This window comes from Magnolia sinica, chromosome 1 (genome assembly GCF_029962835.1).
Source record: "Magnolia sinica isolate HGM2019 chromosome 1, MsV1, whole genome shotgun sequence".
Lineage (NCBI taxonomy): Eukaryota > Viridiplantae > Streptophyta > Magnoliopsida > Magnoliales > Magnoliaceae > Magnolia > Magnolia sinica.
In genome coordinates this window covers 40,043,838-40,059,063 of record NC_080573.1, presented here as the reverse complement: position 1 = coordinate 40,059,063, position 15,226 = coordinate 40,043,838, and the positions used below count along the sequence as shown (strand labels likewise).

The 15,226-nt window shown below is 36.6% G+C and overlaps 1 protein-coding gene and 1 long non-coding RNA gene across 3 annotated transcripts; both read right to left on the bottom strand.

Moving 5' to 3' along the window:
* Nucleotides 1-5,709: 5,709 nt before the first annotated feature.
* LOC131246550 (uncharacterized) lies at nt 5,710-6,841 on the bottom strand. Of its 2 annotated transcripts, none has more exons than XR_009171418.1 (3): nt 6,524-6,841; nt 6,272-6,404; nt 5,710-5,871 (listed from the first exon to the last, which is right to left on the bottom strand). It is a non-coding gene; the product is annotated as an uncharacterized LOC131246550 (long non-coding RNA). The 2 variants fall into 2 exon arrangements; XR_009171417.1 differs by having other exon boundaries at nt 6,607-6,841.
* Nucleotides 6,842-8,625: 1,784 nt separating this feature from the next.
* Nucleotides 8,626-12,666, bottom strand: LOC131246546 (soluble inorganic pyrophosphatase 4-like). The gene is made up of 7 exons (XM_058246790.1): nt 12,640-12,666; nt 11,430-11,564; nt 11,166-11,194; nt 9,790-9,855; nt 9,585-9,692; nt 8,908-8,973; nt 8,626-8,828 (listed from the first exon to the last, which is right to left on the bottom strand). Exons 2-7 carry the CDS (start codon nt 11,560-11,562, stop codon nt 8,673-8,675), a joined length of 558 nt encoding a protein of 185 aa, XP_058102773.1. The 5' UTR covers nt 11,563-11,564; nt 12,640-12,666; the 3' UTR covers nt 8,626-8,672.
* Between the last annotated feature and the right edge of the window lie 2,560 nt (nt 12,667-15,226).

Below are 15,226 nucleotides of genomic sequence, written 5' to 3'. Positions count from 1 at the left end.
CTTGCCACACACTCTCATCCATTGATTTGAGGAAGATCCTCATCTTGGCTTTCCAATGGGCATAATTAGAGCCATCAAAGGGTGGAGGCCTAGTGACTGATAGGCTATCAAAATTTGACATCTTATATATAGCTTAGATCATTAGCTCAGGAATTAAATCCAAATAAAAAGCAATAAGAGTAAGCTATTAGTCTCTGATACCACTTGAAATGGCCAAGCTATATGTCCTAAAGGGGGGGTGAATAGGATTATGCCAAATTAAAAATAAATACAACAGAATATGAAATAAGGAATAGATATCACTATACACCAATCACACTATAGGAATGGAAAGTAACTTAAAATAGAGAAATTTAAACAAAAATTGCTCTAAGGACAACCTTACACCAAAAATCAAAATTTATGGTCGGACAACCTTATTTCTAGAACAAATAGAGAAACTGAAGCTCAACGTAATAAAAAGATAGTAAAAATATAATGCTGAAATGTAAATCTAAATTATTACAACATTCCCCACTGTGCTTGAAATGAAATAATTACAACATTCACATTCACACATACATTCCACAATTCAGAATGATAAAAGATAGGAAACATAAATCACACATCCACAACACAAAGAATTATAATGGTTTGCCTGTGTATTCACCAACTGTTAAACAACAGCCACACAGAATGCTACTCCACTCCTAACACTACAAGAAATCCCACTTTTAGCAACGAAAATTTTCGTCGCTAAAAGTCGAATTTTCGTAGCTAAAAACTTTTAGCGACGAAAATTTTCGTCGCTAAATTCGTCGCTAAAACACCGAGGTAGAAGGTTTTTATCGACGAAAAACTCGAATCGTCACCAAAGGCAATATTTTTAGCGATGAAAATTTTCGTCGCTAAAAAAACATCACAAGACTTTTAGCAGCGAAAAGGTTCGCTACCAAAAATATATGTTCCACTTTTAGGGACGAAAATTTTCGTCGCTAAAAAATATCACAAGACTTTTAACAGCGAAAATTTTCGCTGCTAAAAATATACCTTAAACTTTTAACGACGAAAATTTTCGTCGCTAAAAAAATTGTACAAGACTTTTAGCAACGAAAATTTTCGCTGCTAAAAATATAAGTTCAACTTTTAGCGACGAAAACTTTCGCCGCTAAAAAAAACTTTACAAAACTTTTAGCAGCGAAACTTTTCGCTTCTCTAAAAATATAAGTTCAACTTTTAGCGACGAAAACTTTCGCCACTAAAAACAACTTTACAAGACTTTTAGCAGCGAAACTTTTCGCTGCCATAAATATCTAAAAAAACTTTACAAGACTTTTAGCAGTGAAAGTTTTCGCTGCTAAAAATATTCATTCCACTTTTAGCGACGAATATTTTCGTCGTTAAAAAAGCTAACAAGAGATATTGCTTGAACTTTTAGCGACGAAAATTTTCGTTGCTAAAAATAATGACAATACTTACAAAACTTTTACCTACGAAAATTGTCGTAGGTAAAAGTCTCTTACTCACTTTCACATCCACCCAAAATTGCTGGAATATTTATATACACCTGATATACAATATATTTCATCATATTCACATTCACATCCATATAAACCCAGACTAGCCATCCAAACATAAAAGTACATTCATCTAAACACAAACAATCTTATCACATCACAAAGAGTTCAAAGAAGTTATTAAGAATAGAAACATGACCAAATGACAATAAGCTGGCTTATAAAAATAAATGGTTGAGATTTTTAAACCAAATTATCATTATGGTTTCAAGGAGGGTCCATTTATCTCCCCAATGTTGAGTCATCTCAAAAGCAAAGGATTAGCAAAAAGGCAAAAACCAAACAATAGTATTGCAAAGGACTAGTGCAGCTAAGTTACAATGAAGACAGCACACTGAGAAATGGAAAAATTACAACGATTACTTTATATCGGGAGGCAAAGGACACCAAGTACAATGCAGCTGAAGTCTTCACATATTGGTATATAGCAAAGTGTAGAAATTTGCACATGAAGATACCCTTAACATGCAATAACTAATAGATAGGGCTAAAATGTTTAGATCTTATGGCCTTATGACAATAACAGCCAAGAATAGATTGCAAAGTTTAAGTTACATGAACCTTCACATTATTGCAAGACTTAATTAGTCCCTTTCATTCCCACTCAACTGCACACATGGTTTATGGATGGTTCATTCCCACTCAACTGTACACATGTTTTTATGGATGGTGAATCCAGAACTATACATCTGATGAGTCATAATGCATGTGGTTGTCCAATGCCACAGTACACGAGGATTGAGTTCATGTTCTGATGGGTTCCTTGCGTGTTTGGCAAGGAAAAAAAAACCTGGCTTCAAATGGTGTTACCTGATACCGAGCTATAACCTTTTCCTGAGAGAACCTACATACATATGAACCTGCAAAAATCAAGCAACAAGAAACATCTTAATGTGGACATAGAATTTCTTCATATTTTTAACATTTTTGGTTCTCAAACTCTACATCAGAAACTTATATCAGAAACTTCAGGTTTTCTCAGATTACTCAGTATTGCAAAACTCAAAAAATGATTTAGCCTCAAAGTAGACACCAACTTGGTCAAAAAGGCCACCACCAATCCACCAACAAAAAAGGGCATCCACCTAAATTTGGTTGTGAAAACAAACCTGTAGTAGATTTTATTGTTGCTCTGTAAGTTCTCAGCATTGAAAATCTGAAGATCATTGCTAGCATCACTCGATTTCTAGTACTTGAATCTTCATGCACTTGATTTCTTGGCTAGTACAAGAAAGCACCTGAAAGTATTAGAAAAGACACCCAAAGAACAAGTATTTTCCTATTTTTGAAATATGAAAAAAAAAAATGCAATTTGGATTGAAAGATGAGATGGACATATTAACTCTACCTGTCTTCTGCCTGTTTTTGAATCAGAACTTATGGGAGTATAGAATTTTTAGAATTTCTCAAGGCTAGGTAGCCTAGAGTGATAAAAATGCAATAAGGGTTCAATTTTAGGCTTCTATATTGGACGTTATTCATTTCAACTCAGTTTTCTGGTTTTTATCCAGTCTGTACAAAGATATAAAGTGAGACAAAAAATAAAAATAAAAATTGAAACTTGGTATAGATAGCTCATTCCTGGCAAAGAATTAAGATTGAGCAGGTTTTGCTTCAGTTTTCTGGGGAAATTAAACAGTATATGCATATGGTACATATCACCAATTGTGCCACTCGTTCAGCATTCCCACACTCATGCCAAAATCTGTTCTGGCTCTAGCTGCTAGCTAATGCTATGTCACTACCATGTGTTCACAAGTTCACCCTTTCCATTTATAAATGAATAATTTACAAATAAAAGTAAAAATAAATAAAATTTGTTAAGTCCCATTTAGCAAGCAAATGTGTGACATTTGTAGCATTTGTTGTCTAAAATGTAGCCACCATTAAAACATGAGCTAGAATTCAAATAGTGCACAATTCTCAATGTCTGGTTCTCATCCACCATATGGCATAAATGCATGGCAAGTTGGCAACCCTAGACAATACAAATTACCCTTTAAAAAAAAACAAAGAGCATACAAAATAACAAATTGAGGCCCCATTGTTGAATGTAGCCCAAATCCACACTTGATTCTGCGATCTTAACAATCTGATATTGCTCATTGAATTCGGGCCTCTAGCCATTTTATTTGCTAAATGCCAATTTGATAGCTAAATGGTGTTGAACTACCATTGTATCTTCAGTTTAAATCTTTAGCGTTTCAGTAAGCACAATAATCAATAACTTAAATGTGCATTTTATTAAATGTAAGCACTTAAAAATTGCTTCCCAAGATCCTTCCATGGGTACTACACTACATTCTTCAGCATTGCGACACTGCATCCACATGAAACTAACCACACATGCGCATTATATAGGAACACAATTAATAGCATAAGCACACATCCTAGCATGATCATGGGACCTGTGACTGCATAAACAACACATGACCATCAAGCAATATGCAAAGATCTGAAACAATCAAGTCAAGGACCTTAAACGAATAATTTCCACATAAATAGATTCCTAGTTGAATTCTTACCTCAAGCACAACATCAGGATTAATTTCTGAAAGGGTCTGAGCGTCTGTCTTGGTCATAATTAAAAGATATGTTGCTAAAGTGTTTGATTTCACAGATATTCAAAGCATGTATTTTTACTATTTGTCAAAAGATAGTGATATATCAGCCTTTTCGCTTCACAATCCCACAACCATTTGATGGGCTACGGACTTGGTATTTCATCTCATGAAATCAAAATAACTATTAAATAAGGGTAGCTAATGACCTGCTTCTTCTTTTTCAGCAACTCCTCTGCAGCAGCTATCTTATCTGCACATGCTTTTCAAGATTAGATAGCATGCTCTTTTCTCTCTTCCCTGAAAACCAATGCAGTCTCGCATATCAATTAATAGTACTTTTTATGTGTAAAGTAAATTTCTAAAATTGTGATGTTTCCTAGCATTCACAGTTGGAAAGTAGCCATCAGTCACATGGCAGCAACGTTGCTTTCCAGTTGAACTTGAAAGGAATATTGCTGTCATTTGGGGCTCAGGTCATGAATGATGAGGGAATTAAGATTTGGTTATTTCCAAATTTTTAGACTAACAATTGCAGAGCTTTGCTAAGCAAACACGTGCAATAAAGCTCATGTACATGCCACAAATGTGCCAACATGGCACATGGATGCAAAATCCAATCCATCCATTAGGTTGGTCCAACCCTATACATGTTTTCCCAAAAAACAAATCTGGTCCACTCGATACATAGGCCACAAGATATATTGGGGCCTATGCCAAGATTGGAAATAGGTGGATGTGTTAGAGAACTTCAGCCAAGATTTTCAGAGCTGTACATATGTTTGGATCTCAGATCTATCATGCCATGCCGACACAAGAGTTTTATTACAACAGAGACCAAGAACCATGCAGGTTAGGACGGGTGAGTTGGTACAAGTTGAAGGCTCAAAAGGAGGTGGATGGAGGTAGCAAGAAAAGTCTTGATGATCTACAGTCTAACTGAAGGACTAGCCCTTGAATGGAATGGTGGAACAAAATTCATGTAGCTGATCCCAATTACTTAGGGTAAGGCTTAGATGATGATAATGATAATTGCAGGAGTTACTGGAAAGGAACTCATGAGATATTTTCTGTTTCAAAATTACAAGTATGGCATTTCCATAAGTGGATTTGCATAAGGGCTGCATCATATTGAAAGATTAAGACCTCCATGGCCAGACTGCTCCTTGTCAAGGGACACATAGTTCCATTTCCAAGAAGGGGCTCAAAGGCTTGATATAAGCAACAAACAATGAAAACAAGGAAAATGAGAAAGAAGGAATATGTGTCAAGGATTTGGAATAGAAGAGCAACGATCCCCACTTTCATAAATAAGGCAGATTTCTCTTGTTTTGAGCTTGTTTTCTGAAGCCAAACTACAGTGTTTGATCTATTAATACTTTGTAAGTACTAGCTTCTTGAGTTTATTACTTTGATTATCAAGCACTGCAATCTCGTTCCATCAGTGGCGGTAGTGCTGAATATGTAACAGTTAAATATCTCCATCAGCATTCTCTTGAAGTAACAATAAGGTTAAGGTAACCATGAAAATCTGGGAGGAAATATATTTGAATAGAACTGTTGAATAAAGAACTTATTTTCCACTTACCAAGAAGAGCATTTACTAGACCCCCAGAACTGTTCTCTAGTGACCAAGAATCGTCACCATTCCTAACAGCAAAGAATGGAAGCCTGTTAATCACCATCAATATTCGTTGTTTTAAACGCCTTGTGTCTTTGTTTTTCCATCCCATAAAGATGCTGGAAATTAGCGCCTTGAACAACATCAACAAACACAAAGCAATATGACAACATTCAACAATCAAATTTCAGTGGCTTAATAAACATTAAATGACACAACAATCAGATATTCACTAGTTCAAACAAAAACTATATTACACAGAGGATTTGTTTTTCTTTTGTGCACAGCACATTAACAACTCATTATTTGCACAGGCATGTAAGGTGTAGTTCATCTGAATTGATAATTAGGTGAGCCCTGATTGGACATTTCCAGCCCTTGGACTCGAGCACCTCCTTTAGGGGAAAAAAAGATAGTGAGAGGAGCATAGGTTGATCTGTCGTAATTTTCCCTAAAAGTCCTCAAATTCAAAGGCTGAAAATCCTCAAAGGTTGGTGGTCCCATGATCAGAAAAATCTATAAATGAAGTTTACCTCATGGTTGGAATGGTTGCCTTATTTTCTATGTCCTGCGAAACTGGTGAAGAGGTGGATGTAAGGCCTCTGTCGGTGCTTTGATTGACCCCATTATCCTTTCCAGTATTAGCATTCCTCCCACTACCAACATCTGATCACATGTAATTAAGTCAAGGACTTAAAACTTGGAAATATGACAATGGTAAAAATAATCAAAAAGAGATCATTCCAATAGCTGATCAGCATAGTGCAAGTTCTGAATGAACAAACCTGATGGTGCAAATGCAATATGATGCAATCGTCGATCACAAAAAAAAAAAAAAAAAAAAAAAGGTAAGGTCTACAGCTCTAACCAAGTAGCATGAATTTTACAGTAGTAAAAGAAGGTTTGTTGAGAAAAGGTTGGAAGCCCCACGAGTCTCCTTAGAGATTAAGGCTTGCTACTCTCCAACAATCTCCACCATAAACATGGAACATATACACTTATATACATAAGAAAAGGATTCAAATGAACATATCCAATAAATGAGAACTGAGAAAATAAAAATCACCAAGAAAATAAATTTTTTTTTTTAAAGGAAAACTAAATTCATACATTTTGGTGCAGTTCCCATAGAGACAAGTCCTGTATGAACCTGGCCCCCATGGTCCCAACTTGATCTAATTTTAGGCCTGCAAGTCAAACACGGGCCTATTTTTAAGTCCACCAAATGAACAGGACAGGCCCAGTCCAATTTTGACAGGCCCACCAATTATACATGTCTTAGTCCTCCCACCCAATGAATCACGCAACAAACGTGTGAGTTTGCACATAGGAAATGCCTTTTCAGCCTTGAATGTATCCAAAGCCACATATACTCCACCAATCTCACCTTGCCAAATCACTTCCTGCAGGTTCATAAAACAGTCAATCAAAAATTATTGAGTAGGAGTATTTTTCACAACATGGGCATGGATTATATGGATGTGACCATGCCAAAAGAAGAACATAGTAAAGGGAACTGCAGAAATAATCAACCATGCTTTTGGAATGAGATGGACCTTGGATTCATCCTTCATGTCAAAAGTAGACATCAAAATCCCTGCTCATGATGGAAAAATAGATTATTATTATTATTCAATAAAGATCGACATAAATCCGGTACTACAGGCAGATTACGATACACAGCAGATAACCCATTTCTTTTTGACAGTCCAACCTTTTTTTTCTTTTTAAAGTACACCAGGACAACAAAGTCAACTGATTTTCTGCTCCCACTTAAAAGTTAGACAGTTCCTTAAAACTTGTAAAATCTGATAAGGATACAGAAAAACATATATGAAGTTATTAGTGCAAAAGTCCACCTAAAGAGAGAACCAATTCACTGAATGCAATAGCCAAGCTATTGCAGTTGCATTCACCAGTCTTGGGTTTGAGTCACTTGACCAGTGCTAATGCCCATTTTAGAGTTATCTTAGTTTTCAATGTCTTTCTAAGAACTGAAATTAAAGCTTAAAAGAAAATATAGATTGGTAAAAATATAAATATACTAATGAAAACATGTGCACTTAGAAAACAACACAGGTTATAACAAAACCTCAATTATGAGATGGTTTCTTCTGTTTGAGTCACCAAAAGAGGGGGAAATTGATTTCCTTTTAACAGTTACATAGAAAACTACACTCGTAACCAACTCTAGATGGAAATTTATTTCCTTTTAACAGTTAGAGAATGATTGAAAGATTAGACCAAAACCAATCTAATGAAAGAGATGATATGACATTCAACCAAAAAAATAAAGTGCTAGAAGTGCAATTTCTTTTATTAGAATAATAAATGCATACAAAAAATATATAATTTACTATTAAAACCACCTAGACCCAAACTGGACAGTACCTAGACCTGATTTTTAATCAGGTCCTAAAGTTGAGACCTGAACCAGTCCCAATTGCTTAATGGGTCCCATAAATGAGACCCAGATGTGTTAACATTGGGTTGGATTCAGCAGATACCCAATGGCTGCCACACATGCAATTGAGTGCAATATTAGCCACATACCAAGTTGGTGCAAAAACTCTCTTGATTGTACTCATGTCTGGTCTTCTCTAAGCCCAACCATGGAGATGTTTGCATATGTCCCTTTGGCAAGCAATCTCAATTAGCAGATATGGTGGTCCCTGGCACTGATTTCTGAGTGGGAAGCTTCTTTAGCCATTGAATGAGGGACACCCATTTGGATGTATATGCAATTGCCCCAACCCTAGTAAGGTTGTTTTGAATCCAACATCAGGCCACAGACAAATCCATCACCAGCAGTTAAATATATTTTCAGACGCAGCCTAATTAAGCAAGCCAACTGACTTGGCTTGGGAAGCTTTAGAAAAGAAATTTAGCTCAGCCACCTTTAAAAAAATTACTACATGCACACATAGCATGGAATCAACGCATCCGGTCATGCAAATATTTAAGGATACAGTCTTCAAAGAAGCGCCGGATCTCAGCCAAACGATGAGGTGGAAGCTCTTTGATATCAGTGTAATGTCGGTATTCGGGATCATCAGCACACACTGCGATTATTTTGTCATGCTTCTCTCCCTGTTTCAATCAAAAATTAAAATAGATCAGAACTTCTCTCCAAGGAAAAACTAAAAACATGTTGAGGAGAAAAATATACCTGATCAATCATAGGCATGAGGCCTATGGCTTTAACCCGGAGAAAGCAGCCAGGAAGGACTGGTTCCTGTTACATTGGGAACAGCATGAAGAGCAAGTAAGCCAGGTCCCATTTCTGAGAACAAGATATTAGTATAAGATCCTCGAGCACTACTGGACACCTAACATCTATTCTCTGGAACTTCCATCATTCAGGGCTCACTGCAGATCCACCACAATAGATACTTATCACGATCGTATATTCTCCACTGTCCAATCGGTGAGCAAGAAATTGGCAGTGGGAAAGAAATATTGGCAGCAGCCAACGTTGAATGCAAACTGGCCGACCAACTGGATCACAGAGGATGATTCCAAATCATGCACAATTTGCAGACATGGTCCATCCAGAGTGGGACAGCAATTCACCATGCATTGCATATGTTGGAATTTTTTTCAAAGACATAAGCCATTCTTGGATGAATAGATGATGGAAGAGAAACAAGCCACTTTTCATTTTATCCAGCAGCACTACTTTCCCTCTTAATTGTTATAATCCAGTTAATTTACTACACAGAGCGTTTAAATGACTCTCAGAAACCAATCCTCTCTCTTCTGTAACTTGCAAGTACTTACATGACTGAATAGATCTCTATATCATTACTATGTATTTGAAATGGACAAATGTATCATCTGGCATACCTGCATGAGGACTACAACATCCAAGGGGTCACTATCCTCACAGAGAGTGCGCGGGATGAAACCATAGTTGTGGGGATACACAACCGATGAGTATAGTATGCGATCCACCTGCATGCATGAATACCACATAATTCTTAAATATACAGAGAAAGCTCTCAAGCAGGAAACACCGAGTTTTTTTGTTTTTTTGTTTTTTTTTAATTACCTTAATCAGCCCAGTTTTTTGGTCCAGCTCATATTTCACCTTGCTCCCTTTCCCAATTTCCACCACCTGCAGCAAGTACATTAATCAGCCCTATTTGGGCATACCTTGAAAAAGCAGGCGTGTTAACAGTCTACTACCTCTAGCAGGCATGTCAATGGTCTACACCTCAAAAATGTAAGGGGGTTGGCCATTTTGGTAACATGAATGCAACTATGCTGATGGAGCAAGATTCTAGACCAGGCCCCCACAAATCTTAGGGTTTTTCTTGAGATATATTCAAGAACATTATGAATATAAAAATTTAAAAATTAAAATTAAGTGAAATTTTTGAGAAGGATGAACATAACTACCATTAGCCAAAAAAAAAAAAAACATCGTGATCGAGGTCTGCTAGCCTCCAAGCACACCCCTTTCCACACTGGCCACAGGCCCACAGCAAACATGACAGGTGTACGCTCTGTGAACGGTTGGCAAGTCTTTTGAATCATCCATTCCTTTCGTATAGGGGTGTCCACCTAATGAGTAGAGCACTCTAATTTTCACATATGCACATCTTCACAATGGGCACTAACATGTGAACTTTTCATGTGCTCTGCACACTTGCTAGGTTGGCATGTGATACATGAATGGGTGCATGTGGAGATGGTGCAGTTAGGGTTCTAATGAGAGTCATCACGCTAATAGGAATTCCAATTTTAGTAATGAATCAGAAGTAGAGTGACATTGCAGTGATAATATTTTATTAGGAAAAAAGCTTAGCAATCTTTTCCAATTTTTGTCACGAAGATAATGAGTCAGTATGTGGCTATGCTGCTAAGCGCATACCCGCATCTAATACTTCAATTTTAAGTGCAAAAGCCCATAGCATACTATGCATCCTACAAGTCAATGATTAAGAGGATTATGTACTCTTTTTTTTGGGAGTAAATTATCCTTATCAAATACAGAATCTAAAATAACACATAACAAAGCCCCAAGAAGCCAAAGGCATCTTACGGTACACTGCATAGCAAGCCATTATTGCCCTGTTTTGCAGCGATATCCATCTACCTTCTCTAAAAAAATACCTACAAAGATCACCCAGAACTGATATAATAAATGGTAAAGTTCATCACTGATGTCTGATGAAAAACAGGAATTTCAAGTTACGTGTATTCAACCGATCATTGATATATTTGTTGTTTCCTTCAAGAATCAATGTTACTATTCAATTATTAAACCTTTATCACTAGATGATGCGAATAATAGATACGCATCTCATTATTACATCGATTCATAATTGCGATAGCCTTGTCCCAGATTTTTGTGGTCAGTGAAGGTTGACCAATTATCAATTATGTTATTTTCTTTACTAATCAAGAAGTCCATTTCCTTACACAGTTGAAAATTGTTGGAGCTCCAGGTCCTGCATCCAAAATTGCAAATCAAAATAAGAAAACATGTCAGATTAAATGAATGACTTATATTAAAAAAGAAAAAAAGAAAAAGAAAATCATTCAAATCACCCCACATTCATATTTCAGATATTTTAATACACATACACACACAGGCACCCGGCACACACACACATCACTAATAAGCAATTTAAGAAAATCCTAAAAATAAATGATGAGGTACAATGTCATAATGGAATTCAATACCTATCTCCAGATCATGCCAAGGGTGTGCAGCAATTGATCTCCTAAACATAGACGAAAGTATTCTTTCATTGAGGGGCGGATGCGCTTTGTGCGAATCAAATGCATTTGGAGGAGTTTCAATCGTTGGAGTCATCACTGCAAAGAGAAAACAGTAGCAACGGATTTGAAGGGTTGTTAGGTCCGCTTATCTTCAAAATCAACATCGGACTAGTGGCTATTAAACTTCACTAAAAGTTGTAAAAATAAACAGCTTATACTTAAAGTGGGACCACCAGATGAATGACCTGGATCATTCAGCGGTGAACCTATCTGTACAATGTTGTCCCAGGGAAAAACATAGTCCGTGCAGGTCAAGCTACGAATGGTAACTCTAAATCTACCAAGGAAAGAAAAAGGAAATCATCATCGCCTAAGCCTTATCCCAATTAATTGGGGTTGGCTGCAGAAATCATGTTCTGTCTTTCCTCTCTATCAAGGGCCATAACTTCAGTCAGAACAAAAGAAGGGGGAGAACAACTGCAGTAGAAAGGGGGCTGCCGCTACTCAAGAACAACTGCAATAGAAGTGCGAAGATCAGAACTGAAAAAGGAGTTCTGAAAGCTCCAATGTCCAATCACATATTCAGTCGAAAATCAAACGCCGGACAACAAAAAAAAGCCATGAATGGAAGTTTGAACAGGCATTTTCAGAGCTTCAAATACAATTTCGAGCTGAAATCCACACACAAATAATTATGTGAAATTAAAAATGAACAAGAAACACTTCCAATTTCATCCTCCATCCTCAATCACTAGATCAAACACCGGATCCAAACCTCAACTAAACTCTCCCCAAAGCCAACATGAAACGCCCAAAATCATAGCTCAAAATCGCATTTCCAGAGCTCCAGATACAGTTTCCATCCAAAACTCAACAAATTACCGAAACGAATTTGTAAAATCTGACAAGCTGGAGAACTAAAACGAGATCGAAAATCAGTGTAAATCGAAGCTCAAAAATGCACTTCCAGAGCTTCAAATACAAATTCCATCCAAAATCAACAAAACACAAAATCAAAAGCAGAAAACCTTCTGATGTAACACTACATCTCCTAACGCAGAACGAAGCAGCAGCATCCAAAGCTCAGATCGTAATCAAATCATTATCAAATAAAAAAAATTCTCAGCACAAACCGTAGAGCGTAAACCCTAGAAGAATACTGGCAGCATACCTGCAACAGCAGAGCCACGGAAGACGATCAAAAGATCTGGATCTTGCGAGACGAAGCCCTAGAAATCCAGATCTGAAATCGCAGGGAGAGAGTGAATAAAAACCCCTATATAATGTAGAACGGAGATGGACAGTGGAAAGGAAATAATAACGTCCCCGCTTCTCTACTCTTTGCCGTTCTTTAAAGACGCTCTCTCGCTCTCTCTCTCTCTCTCTCGGTTGCCAAATGGCGGAAGACAGCTGATCAATTAGTTATAGTGCTCCCATTTTTATTCAGAACCTAGACGCTCCAAACCATTGATCAATACGGTTCATCAGGTCTAATCCATGAAAATATTTCATGAACTATCATGAAAATATCACACTGATTTAGTAAATTTGACCATTCAGTAAATGGAATTAAAAATGGACGGTCAAGATCATTTACGCAAAAATAGGTCCAATCAACATTTCGATTCATCCATTTGTTAGGATTATCATGGTTTACTTATAATTATAAAGAATCATATTTGTGCAAGTGACAATTAAAAACCCATATAATTCCGTTTTTTTATCATCAATTAAGCTATTTTTAAATTTACTACAATTTATTTCTATTTTTTCTCGTGGATTCGAGGAATCTTTATGAAGAATATAGAAAAGCTCCGTGGAATTGGAATAATTATCCACTTTGAGGAAGACAGTGATCGACCTCATCACGTCCATACCTGCGTCAGTCGCTATAAGGGTTTTGATAGAGAATGGTGCCCACCATACCATAGCCATCGAGGATGGGTTTAGAACTCGAAATACATCTTAGATGATGAAATAAACTGTTCATATTCTGGTCTATACTAAGAAGCATTCGCTGAACTAATGATTGTCTAGGACAGAAAATTTAGAACATTGAGAACTAAAGATCAAATGGCTCATATTCGAATCCATGCATGATAGGTTAGGATTAACAATGAAGCATTGCTGCCATAGCATCTATGGCATGATTATAACAAAAACAGGGAAAATCATAGTTTAGGAAGCAAAACGGATTGAAAACCCATCCCAACAATGTATGCTAATAAGGGGCATCGTGAGTTGTTAAAATCCTCACTGCAAAATGCATGCTAAGGGATGGATGACGAAATGCATCATGGAAAGTTCTTGTGACCAGAAGCTATGTGGGCCCACAGAAATGCAGTAACAAAACCACTTTGTTCATGATTTTCTCAAGCTCATAATGGGACAGGGTCTAAAAATCGGGCAGATTCAAAACTAAGCTAGGCCACTCCGAGTGAAATACTGAGAATGGAAACGTCCACCATTGAGACTTCCTAGAACCCATTATGATATTTATACACCATCTCAACCGTTAATAAGGTTATCACCACACGAATAAAACCATGGGCACAAATATCATCCCGATGTCCTACCAAGTTTCCAATGGTGGATGTTCCATCCCGTCTGTTTTGTCTGACGTGTGGCCCACTTGAATTCTAGATTTGCCTGATTTTTGAACTCTTTTATGGGCCCATATAGCTTATTACCATTGAAGCGGATTGCGTAGTGAGTAACTCACTACGAGTACTCTGTGAGGTCCACCATAATTTATGTATTTTATCCTCTCCATCCATTAATTTTAACAGATAAATTTTCAGATTGAGACTAAAAATGAGGCATATCCAATGTTCATAAGGACCACATAACAGGATACAATTGAATTGAATATCTACAGTTGAAAAATTCTTGGGAGCCCTAGAAGTTTTGGATCAAGCTTATATTTGTGTTTTAACTTCATCTATGCCTGTATGATCTTATGAACAGGTTGGATGACAAATAAACATCACTGTGGGGCCTAGAAAGGTTTTTACGGTGGAAATTATTATCCCCATTGTTTCCAGTGATATAATCCACTTGATCTTTTGGGCTCAACTCCTTAAATTAGACAGAAAAACGGATGGATGACATGGATAGACCAAATACATTCAGGGCCTGTTTGGCCAAGCAGATTAAGAGGGATTAGGAGGGATGGGATGGTAAAATCCCATGATATGCCAAACAAGCCAAACAAACCCGATGAATTTGTCTCGGGATATGGCAAACCCATGGATCACCATGATGTTTTATTATAATATATTTCAAAAAATAAAAATAAAAATACAAATTCTGAATTTTTATTTTCAAAATCTCAAAAATTTTCTCATATTTTAATTTTTCTCCTCAAAAATTTCATAATTTTGATTTTTTTTTTTCCAAAAGCATCATTTTGTTTTCAAAGTTTTTCTCAAACATTGTCAAAGTTTTTCTCAAACATTGTCATATTTTTGCATTTTGCTCCATTTTTTTGTTCAAATCGTACCAAATTAGTGCCAATAGGTGAGAAATGCTTGATTCTTCATGTTTTTCCAACAAAATCAAGGATTTGAACGTTTGATTTCAAAATTTGAGGTCAGGTGATCCAATTTGGGAGAAATTGGTGAATTTGATTTAAACATCTGAAGTTATTTACTGTTCAATCTAAACTGATTAAATTGTCCAAAAAGAGTTGATTAAAGGTTCAATTAGTGGATCTCCCTAATAATTTAGTAATTTTATTTTTCACAGATAAATTTTAA